This window comes from Phacochoerus africanus, chromosome 8 (assembly GCF_016906955.1).
Source record: "Phacochoerus africanus isolate WHEZ1 chromosome 8, ROS_Pafr_v1, whole genome shotgun sequence".
NCBI lineage: Eukaryota > Metazoa > Chordata > Mammalia > Artiodactyla > Suidae > Phacochoerus > Phacochoerus africanus.
The window spans coordinates 44615766-44626777 of NC_062551.1; the positions used below are offsets into that span (position 1 = coordinate 44615766).

Consider the following 11012-nt stretch of genomic DNA (forward strand, 5'->3'; position numbering starts at 1 on the left):
TGAAGCCGCCCAAGCCTGACACCGCCCCCGCCCCCCACGCCGCCCCGTGCCCACTCGGGTTCCCACACAGTGACCTCCAGGCTCGGGTGCCAGGGATCTGGGCGGGGGGGGTGTCACTTGGAGGTCCCAGGCAAGTTCCCCTCAAGATCCCAAGAGGACGACCTCCATAATTTCGAAGTCTGAAACCCTGCCCTCAAGCCGCCCTCCAAGTCCTCTTGTGACACTGGGGGTGACTTTTCGCAGACCCCGATGCTGGGGGTCCTCAGAGTCTGGAAGGCTCGGACACCCAGACCCTGCGCCCTACTCCCAGAAGCCGCGGTCCCTGCGCCACCGGGAGAGGCCGGTGCAGCGGGCGCCTCCCGGGCCGCTGCGGCAAAGGCTGGGCAGCCGCGCCCTCCCCCCGCGGTGATTCATCCCGCCCCCTCCCTCTCCCTCCTCCCTCCTGTGTCCGCCGCCGCCGCCGCCGCTGCAGTGCGCAGGAGACCGCGGCCCGCGCCCTAACGCGCCCGAGCCGGAGCGGGGCCGGGGTCCGCTCACCTGGCGGATGTGCCCGGCTGCGCGCGCCAGCGTAGCAGCCCGAGCAGCGGCGGCCGCCCGCGCGGCGGGGATGCCCGGACGCCGGGCCCCGGGGCTGGGCCCCCGGCGGTAACCGGAGCGGGGGGGCCGCGCCCCCCCTCCTCCCCCCTCGCTGGTCCCAGAGCCGCAGCTGCTGCGCCCGCGCGCTCCCGGGGACATTCTAACCGCCGCCGGGTCCCGTCGCCTCTCGCCCCGCTATTAATACCGGCGGCCCGGGAGGGGGGCGCAGCGCAGCCATGGGGACGCTGCTGGCCTTCCTGGTCGGCGCGGCACTGGGTGAGTGCACGGGGGCCGCGCACGGCCAGGGGCACCGCCAGGGCACTGGCCGGGCGGCAGGATTCTCGCTCCGGACTTCGGGCCGCGGACGAGGGCCGCCCTGTCCCCGCCGGTCCCCCGGCCCGGCTAAGTCGGCTTCAGAAGTTGTGCGCGTGGGGAGCGGAGCTAAGGAGGGCGCGGAGGTGCGGGTGGGCGCGAGCGGGCGGGGGCCAGGCCGGCACAGCTCGGCGGCTGCGGGCACCCAGCCGGGGGCGAGGAAACGCGGAGTCAGCTGCTCCCAGAGCCCCGCAGGCTGCAATGTGACACCCACAGCCGCGGGAGGTTGGGGGCGGGGGGGCGGCTGTGGGAAGGCGGCGCCGGGACCTTGGAACGCAGCGACGGAGAGTCAGGGAGAGATGGAAGGGAAGAGGTGAGAGACACAGAAGTACTCCTGAGTGCTCCGCTGGGAGACCGGGGAGATGGAAGTAAGCGGGAGACCGCGAGAGGGATGCCGAGTGTAAGAGGAGAGAGAGAGAGAGAGATTGAGGAGAGAGAGTTAAGAAGAGCAGAACGGAGGGCAGAGAAAAACTTGAGAGGCAGAGACAGAGACCCAGAGAGACATGGAGTTTAAAAAGGGCAGGGAAGGTGGAGAGAGAGGTGGAGAGGCCAGGAGAGGGGGTCTGAGCCTGAGCAAAGGACCCAAAGTGGTGGGACCTTCAGAGAGACCCCTAGGAGAGATAAAGAAGGGGAGCAGAGACAGAGTCACTCAAGGAGATGGAAAGAGACCGCAGAGGAGGAGGGCAGAAATCCCCAAGATTGAGAGAGGTAAGAATCGGGGACAAAGAAAAAGCCCCCGAGCTGGAGAGACACAGCCTTAGCTAGTGAGAGGAAGGAGGCAGGAAGGAGGTGGCAGGTGAAAATGTGGAGGAGGGACTCAAAGGGACTGAAATCCAGGGGGTGTCCAAAGGCCCTGTGGCAGGAAAGAGCTCAGAGGGTTTCAAGAAGCGAATAGGAGGATTAGCATCAGGAAGTGAGGAGCCTGGGAGCAGAGGGGACAGAGGCAGGAGAAGTTGGGGAGGGGGTGGATGGCACAGAAGCTGGGGAGCAGGGCTGGAGTGTGGGTCCATAATGGTTCCTGTGTCCACCTTCTCCTGTGAGGCCTTGCCCTCTCCTAACCCATTTCTCTGGGGCTGGCTGGTTTTGCAAGAGCAGTCATGACAGAGCTCACACGCTGCCACCTTGAACTTCTAACACAGCAGGAATTTAGGTCCCACTACCCAGCTCCTGCAGCACCATGAGCAGGTGGCCTTCCGAAGAAGGGGTACTTAGGTAGCAAAGACTGAGCCACTGACCACAGTAAGGGCTCTACTGATTTGGGGGTGTCCTGTGTGCCAGGCCCCCAACTGGTGCCTTACGTACCTTAAAGAACCTGCCCAGCAACCTCCAGAAGCAAAGATGATGGCTTCCCTCACCATTCCCCGGGGGGAAAACTGAGGCTCAGGAAGAGTGAGGGCAGGCCATGGGCGGCAGGGCCAGGCTTAGTGTCTGGTTCTGTCCACTTCTGATCCTGAATGAGGGGAAACAGATGGTTGCCAAGGGGCCCAAGAACCAACAGCCAGCGAGCCTGGCAATGCTGAGGGCGATGGGTGCCCCAGCTCGACCTGAGCCTGCTGTCCCCGCAGTGTCCTCAGCCTGGGGGGGCTGTGTGGAGGTGGACTCAGAGACCGAGGCTGTGTACGGGATGACCTTCAAAATTCTGTGCATCTCCTGCAAGCGCCGCAGCGAGACCAATGCTGAGACCTTCACAGAGTGGACTTTCCGCCAGAAGGGCACCGAGGAGTTTGTCAAGGTGCGTGGGCGCCTGGCACGGGTGTGTGGAGGGTGGGCATCTGTGTAGGAGTAGGTGGGGGGCAGGGTTCCGGGAGGGGTTGCTTGTTGGCTTTTAATAAAGCGCTGTTGCTGGAGTTCCGGCTGTGGCCCAATGGGATCAGCAGCGTCTTGGGAGCGCTGGGACTCAGGTTCGATCCCCAGCCCGGCACAGTGGGCCAAGGATCCAGCACTGATGCAGCTGTGGCTTAGGTCACAACTACAGCTTGGATCTGATCCCTGGCCAGGGAACTTCGATGCCACAGGGTGGCCAGAAAAGAAATATAAAGTAATGCGCTATTACTGATGACCTGGATTCGAATTCCAGCTTCAGCCCTGACCAGCTGATGATCCTGGGCAAGTCCTTGAGCCTCTCTCAACCTCAGTTTCCTCTTCTGTGCAGGGGCGGGGGTGGTCCCTAGCTCTGAGATCTGTGTCAGGACTGATTGAGTTCCTGTGCCCGGCATCTGGCACCTGGTTGGCACCAAGTAAATGTCACTGGAATTATTTAGTACCAGCAAAAATGTCTCAGGTGGTCATCACAGGTGGGAACCACTTTTCCAACCTCCTTTTCGCCATGTGTCGTGAGGGGGCAGCATACCCTTTTAGGGCCTGCTGGAGAGTTGAGGTCAGGCTGCCTCTCTCCCTGCCTGCAGAGGTTGTCTGGTGGCCAGGGAAGAATGGCCGAGAGTAAAGGGCAGGAAGGAGGGATGGGGGCTCCAGAGGACAAGTGAGGAACGCGTGTGTGAGCCTGTGGGTGTCAGGGCTCAGGCTCGGGCGTGATCCTGCCTGCCTGAGATTACAGCACCTAAGCCCATGCGTGTGTCCATCTTTCTGTGTGTGTCAGGGTGGTGAACAGAGTGGATTGAGGTCTTGGGGTGCTGGGGGGAGCGGGGGGGGGCGCCTGGTCGTGACCCTGCCCCCGATGCCCCCAGATCCTGCGCTATGAGAACGAGGTGCTGCAGCTGGAGGAGGACGAGCGCTTCGAGGGCCGCGTGGTGTGGAATGGCAGCCGGGGCACCAAGGACCTGCAGGACCTGTCCATCTTCATCACCAACGTCACCTACAACCACTCAGGCGACTACGAGTGCCACGTGTATCGCCTGCTCTTCTTTGACAACTATGAGCACAACACCAGCGTCGTCAAAAAGATCCACCTGGAGGTGGTGGACAAAGGTGAGTCAGCCCCCTCCGCGCCCCCCCTGCAGCAGCCAGATGGAGGGACAGATGGCAGGTAGGGGACGCGCTGGCTCTGAGCCTGGGCAGCTCGGGGAGCAGCACCTCCGTCCTGGACTCCAGCTTGGGCCGCTGTTTCCCTTCAGCCACGGAGAGGTCACGGCGGGCCTCTTCCGTGGAAGTGCTGGGTGCTGAGCTCAGCTCTGCCACCTGTGCTGTGTGACTTCCAGTAGGTGCCTCCCTGTCTCTGAGCCAAAGGAGTGTCCTGTAGGAAACAGCATGGTAGTAGCCTCTCCCTCTCAGGGCGTTGTTGGAACCCTTCCTATGTCACAGGGAGGTGGTGAGGAGTAAGAGAGCTGCTGGGTGTCAGCTGCTGGCCTGCCTGTCACATCCAGGCCCTAGTACACAGGGGCAATGATGGTGCTGCTTCTGATCATCCAGGAGCCTCAGCCCTGCCTCCCTCTCACATGGGGCGGAGATGGGAGTGTGTCCTCAAATTCCACTCTGTGTATGAACCACCTCGCAGTCTTGCTGATGTGCCGATCCTGACTCAGCAGGTCCGGGGCGGGCCCAGGATTCGTTTCCAGCAAGCTCGCAGGCGAGGCCAAGGGTGCAGGTCTAGGGCCATTCTGAGCAGCAAAGATCTAGGGTGTTATGGAATCATTTCATCATTCTGGCTTCACTGCCTTGTTGGACCCCTTCCCTGAACCATCTTCTGATTGGGTGTAAATTGGAATTTTCCAGGCTCTGTGGCCGATTGGCTTAGAGAGTCAGGGAGAGATCCCAGACTTTGGGCCACCAAAGAGCACGGCAAGTGAGTCCCGCAGAGCCTGCAGCGTGCACACACACACATCCTCATGGGCACTGCGTGTTGTCCCCCTCACTCCACAAGATGGGTATTGGCCTCGGCACCTTATGTGAAGTCCCCACCCCTGAATCCTCCCACCTGCTCTTGGGGATGGAGGCTCTTCCCCATATTTCAGATGGGGAAACAGGCTCAGGACAGTAAGAGCGTGTGGCCAAGGTCACAGAGCTGGGACCTGGATTTGAACCCAGGCAAGCCCATGTGACTGTTGTTTTTGTTCTTGGCATGATTTCTCCATCCCATGCTGTCAGCCAGAGCCTCTGGGTTTCTTTTACTAATTAGCATTTTTACATTTATTATCAAAGTGACCCAGCAGCATTTAACTCAGGAGACATGTCTGAGCAACTCTTTGGTGTAGGTGGCCATGATGGGTGGGGGCCATGATGGCGGAGCTCTGCCCATGTGGATGAGGGGACAGTGCAGTGGCTGTAACAGAGACACCCCTAAATACTGTGGCTTAAAATGTGCGTCAGTCCTGTCGCCCAAATCTGTGCTGCAGTGAAGGGTCGGGAGGCTGGGAGGCTCCGTGACGCCCTTCAGGCACCCAGGTTCTTTCCATCTTGTGGCTCCGCCTTGCTCACCATGCCCTCTGCATCTGTTCTCGGGCTTAGGCTCGCCCGTGACCCATAGAGCCTCTCTTTTTAAACATCATCTACCACATTATACTATGTCCCATAGCCGCTGTTCCTATATTTATCAGAACATAGAGCTCTTTCTGCTCTCTTCTCAGAATCTGTTTTCTGCATCACCCACCATATCCCAGTGGTTTTTATCCACCATATTATAGCATTTTTAAAAACAGTACCCACTGTAGTAGTAGTATTTTATGTTATGCTAGAGCGTGTAGCATATACTCACAGTAAATATACTGTTTTCCCACTAGCAAACATAGGACAGTATTTTTTAGCGTAATCCATCATATGAGGGTATTTTTAATCTTATCAACCATACTATCCTATTTTGTATCATTACCAACCATGCTATCGTATTTTGCAATATTCTCAATCATATTGTGGTTTTAAAATTTTTACTTGGTATACTATAATATATTCATAATTACACATCATACTGTAATTTTTTTTTTACTTTTTTAATAATTAAAGTATGGTGGATTTACAATGGTGTGCCAATTTCTGCTGAACAGCACGGTGACCCAGGCATACATCTGTACATTCTTTTTCTCATGATATCTTCCATCATATTCTATCCCAAGAGATTGGATATAGTTCCCTGGGCTATAGAGTGAGACCACATTGCTTATCCATTCTGAATTGTACTGTGGTATTTTTAACACTATGCATCACTCTGCAGTATTTCCTTCATTCCTAAGGATATTCTTGTACTGTTGGCATCACGGGCCTTGCCATATTCCTTTTTATCATAATCCACTGCCTTACTGCAGTTTCAACAGTCTCTATTGCCTCCTGGTAATGACCCCTCAGCCATGGACTCAGCCATGGACTGAGTCATTTTCAAATGGGTGGGTGCTGGTGGTGAGGCCTTCACTGACCGGCAGGGGTGCCGAAGGTGGTAGGAAGCACCTGGGGGTCCCCCACCAGGAGTGATATTGGAAGCTGGGGACAGGAGAGAGCAAACTGTATGTGGACACACCCAGTATGAGGGGGGAGGTGGTTTTTTGTTTTTTTGTTTTTTAAATGCACTTGCAGCATATGGAAGTTCCCAAGCTAGGGGTCGAATTGGAGCTACAGCTGCTGGCCTACACCACAGCCACAGCAACCCAGGATCCAAGCCACGTCTTCGACCTACACCACAGCTCACAGCAACACTAGATCCTTGAACCATTGATCAAGGCCAGGGATGGAACCCACGTCCTCATGGATACTAGTTGGGTTCGTTACTGCTGAGCCATGACAGGAACTCCTGGGTGTGTTGAGGTGAGGCGGTATCTGAGGCTGGTGGGATATCCAGTCTGCAGAGATGCGGGCTGGGGCTTCAGATCTGGGGGCTGCCTGTGTGGGCGGAGAGGTGAAGCGCTCAGAAGATATGGGGTTTTTGTTGTTGTTCTTTTTTTTGGCTTTTTAGGGCCATACCCGCGGCATATGGAGGTTCCCAGGCTAAGTGTCGAATCCGAGATGCAGTTCCTGGCCTACACCACGGCCACAGCAACACAGGATCAGAACCGTGTCTGTGACCTATACTGCAGCTCACGGCAGTGCTGGATCCTTAACCCACTAAGTGAGGCCAGGGATCGAACCTGCAACCTCATGGTTTCTAGTCAGATTTGTTTCTGCCGTGCCACAATGGAGCTCTGATTTGGGGGTTTTGAAGAAATCAAAGATCTCCCTGGAGAAGGTGCCCCTGCCCCTTTGTGACCCCTCTGCCTCGGTTCCTCATCTGCAAGGTGGGGGAACGACAGTCCTGCCTCCTGAGGTGTCTGCGTGGGTCGATGGAGACGGCACTCGACACCTCGAAGCCGTTTCCAAGTCCCTCCCTGGCTGTTTGCAGAGCAGATGAGCGCTCGGAGCTGCGGTCACTTACACCCGGGGTTGACTCCTGCTCTGAGGGCAGTCCTGGCTGTGCATCCTTCCCCTCTCTGACCTTGTCCGGAAAATGGGCTAGAGAGCTGTGCCTGCCATTCTCCTCATCTGATGGGGAGCGCAGGAGATATGAGATTACCTGAATCCCTTTGGACGTTGAGTTCCAGAAACAGGAACGCGAATTCCGCGATGCCTGAGCTTTATCCAACGTGTGTCCGACTCAGTGTGCTTCTGGAGGTCAGCAGACGTGGGAAGCCTGGACTGTCTCTATCCTGGGGGTTGTTTCGGAGAGTCAGGGAGATGCTCAGATAAAGACCTCAGCACGGGGCCTGGCTGCAAGCATGCATCCCCCGCCTAAGGCCCCTGGTATCTTCGGGGTGGAAGAACACACCAGCAGACGAGGTGTGGCACCCCGTCCCCCGCTCCTCCTCCTCCTGCAGGCAAGCAGGGGAGAAGCAGCCAGCCCGACACCCGCCTCGCCGTGGCCCAGAAAGCCTGGGTGCCATCTGCACCAGGTGGAGCAGCAGCAAGTGCCCACTCCCGGGGGGAGGAAGACCGTGTGAGGACAGCGGGGAAAATGAGATCCTGGCCGTCCAGGAGGAGAGGGCCAGGGAGGGCAGCGTGGACACCTGCGACATCCGGCCAAGGACGCCACAGTGGCCTTCCACTCTGGTCCCCTGGCTGCACATGTTCCCTTTACGGTTTAAATTTAGGCTCGGTGAAAGGAAGCTGGCCTTGTCAAGAGCCAGGGCTGCGGAAGTGCTAGCGGGTTTCTGGAAAACATCAGTGAATAGCCAGCACTTAGGTGGGCGGAACCACGCATATTACAGATGTAAACTCGCTTCCTCTTCCTAGCAGCCTTGTGGGAAGGCAGGAGGATCATCCTTATTTGACAGAATGGGAATAGAGGTCCAGAGAGGTGGAGTCATTTGCCTGAGGTCACACAGCTAGTAAGAGGCAGAGATAAGACTTGAACCCTGACAATCTGGCCCCAGAGCCCCTGCTTTTAACTACTGTGCCGAACTGCCCCAATAATAACAGTAATAATAGCACATATGCATCAAGTGCTAGCTCTGTGTCAGGCACTATTCTGAGGACTTTCAAAGCTTCATTAATTCTCACAACACGCCCACGAGGGAGATATTGTGATTATCAACCTTTCACAGATGGGGAAACTGAGACCCAGAGAGGTTGAGTCACTTGCCCAAGGGCACACAGCTGGCACGTAGCAGGGCCAGGATTTAAACCTGAGCCTTCTTGTTGCAGAGCTACAACTCTGGGGCACATGCAATCCCCTGAACGACACAGAGACACACTCACGTTACACAAGGAGGCAGGTGGAGGGTGATCCCGGAGCCCATTTAAGGCTCGTTATTAAGAATCATAGTAACAGGAGTTCCTTCCCATTGTGGCTCAGTGGTTAACTAGCCTGACTAGTATCCATGAGGATGTGGGTTCGATCCCTGGCCTCCCTCAGTGGGTTAAGGATCCAGCATTGCCATGAGCCATGGTGTAGGTTGTAGATGCTGCTTGGATCAGGTGTTGCTGTGGCTGTGGTGTAGGCTGGCATTTGCAGCTTCCATTTGACCCCCTAGCCTGGGAACTTCCATATGCCATGGGTGCAGCCCTGAAGAGAAAACAACAACAACAAAACCAAGAATCACAATAGCAATGACTCTAGGGAAGCCTCATGTGCAGACTAGGCCCAGGGAGGTCAAGCCACTTGCCCGAGCTCACACAGCAAGCTCGCGGCACACGCGGGGGACCGCCTGACCCTGCCTGGTCCCTGCAGCCAACAGAGACATGGCGTCCATCGTGTCTGAGATCATGATGTATGTGCTTATTGTGGTGTTGACCATATGGCTCGTGGCGGAGATGGTTTACTGCTACAAGAAGATCGCTGCCGCCACGGAGGCTGCTGCACAAGAGAACGCGTGAGTGGGGTCGCCGAGGAAGGGGAGAGGCATCCCAGAGCACCCCGTGCTTCCCAGAGGGGACCCCAGGCCGAGGGGGGAGGCGGGCAGAGGAGCAGCCCAGGGCGCCATCTGCCAGCCCTGAGCGCTTGGTGGCAGGGATGGGACGAGGCCCTGGTCCCAGCCCCTCCCCCTGGGTCTCTGAGCCCCCACTTCTTTCGGGACCAAGGGTTCAGACCTCGCGTCCTCTGCCTCAAAGATGCAGGTCTCCAGGCCCCAGCCCTTTTTTTCCCCCGGGACCCACGAGTCTGAGCTCCCCGTCCCTGCCCCCTCGGACTCAGGACTCCAGGCCCCCAGCCTGGGCTTCTTTCAGATCCCTAGGGTCCAGCCTGCAGCCCCCTCCTCTCTCTGACTCCCTGCAAGCCTGGGACAGAGACCTCAACCCTCCTCAGTCTCTGGGGCGGGGTGGGCCAGACTCATGCTGGGGTCGCTGTACACCTGGCCTTTGCCCCCACAGCTCGGAATACCTGGCCATCACCTCAGAAAGCAAAGAGAACTGTACTGGCGTCCAGGTGGCCGAATAGCCCCGGTAAGGTGGGTGGGTGGGTGGGCGGGCAGGGCCTGGAGGGCCCGGGAGGTGTCAGCTCTTAGGTACCTGATGCCCTGTCTCTCCCTCACCTTTAGGCCCCGGGCTCCGCCTCAAGGAAGAGCCAGCCCTAACGGGGAACATCCGGGCACAGCCTGCCCCCAATGGGGGTTGGCCATTCCTGGGCCTCCACAAGACTCAGAGTCCTGCCACCAGAGCCTCCAGGGTGGGAGGGGGTGAGGGGTTTGGCTCGCACCCCAATCCAGCCTTCCTCCTCCTGCCCCATCGCCCACCCGCGCCATGCATGATGGGTAAAGCAATATTGCCGCTGCCCCCGCCCCTGCTTCTGCTGCCTGTTTGGGAGGGGGGGCGGTGAGGTGGGGGCAGCGGCTCCGCACCCCTCCTTCTTGCTGATTTGCACACACTGGCCGCTTCAGACATGCACTACTGGGGCCCGGCCCTCCCCCGCCCCCTCCCAGCCCAGCGGGGCTGGCGTTGGGCTGGACCGGCTCCGGGCAGGGGGTTCTGGGACCCACTCCGACCCCCAGCGACACTTCCCTCCCTGCTTCCTCTGGCTGGACCTGGGGTCTCCTCTCCCTGTGATGCACTCTTGCCCCAGCCCAACCCGCCCTCTCTCACCAGCCTTGGATTGTGGCCACTTAGAAAGGGGCCCATTCAGCCTCGTCTCTCTTTACACAAGTAGTTTTGTTCATGGAATAAAGATTCTTGGACTTGACTCATAGTCTCGCTCGTGAGCCCAGTCACCTTCTCCACTCCCTCCAAGTTCAAGGGTTTGGGGGAGTCATTAGCGGGGACCAAGGGTTTCCGGGGAGCCAGACAGGAGCCAAGGAGGTGGATTTGTAGCCAGAGGTTGCCGGGGTGCGGGTGGGGGGTCGTGGGGTAGGGGGGACAGTGATGAGGGAGAGGGAAGGAGAAAGGAGACTACGAATGGAGAGAGAGGGAGACCGGAGGCTGGGCAGCGCCAAGGCTGTGCTAGCATGTCTCCCTGTGGGAGGCTGTGGCGCTGAGTGGAGCAGGAGCGTGGGACGAGCCGGTAGGCCCGGTTATGCAGGGACCGCCCATCTGGGGTGAGCAGCGGGGGTCTGACTGTGTTTGGGTGCACGGCTGTCCACAGGCAGGTGTCTGCTGATGACCCTTGTGTGTCTGGGTGTTTATCTGACCCTGGGGTCTGACGTGGATGACGCTTGGCTGCTGGCGGGACAGTGTGTCTCGGCCTCCGGACACTTCCGGCCACTTGGCCTGGGCCTCAGCCCTCA

General features: G+C 58.3%; 1 protein-coding gene across 3 annotated transcripts; it reads left to right on the top strand.

Moving 5' to 3' along the window:
* The first annotated feature begins 469 nt into the window (after nt 1-469).
* SCN1B (sodium voltage-gated channel beta subunit 1) lies at nt 470-10471 on the top strand. 3 transcript variants are annotated; one of them, XM_047791749.1, is made up of 6 exons: nt 470-852; nt 2514-2680; nt 3633-3873; nt 9029-9170; nt 9667-9738; nt 9834-10471. In XM_047791749.1, exons 1-5 carry the CDS (start codon nt 813-815, stop codon nt 9731-9733), a joined length of 657 nt encoding a protein of 218 aa, XP_047647705.1. In that variant the 5' UTR covers nt 470-812; the 3' UTR covers nt 9734-9738; nt 9834-10471. The 3 variants fall into 3 exon arrangements, with proteins under 3 accessions (XP_047647705.1, XP_047647706.1, XP_047647704.1); XM_047791750.1 differs by lacking the exon at nt 470-852 and adding an exon at nt 1253-1316; XM_047791748.1 differs by lacking the exon at nt 470-852 and adding an exon at nt 1394-1656.
* Nucleotides 10472-11012: the final 541 nt, after the last annotated feature.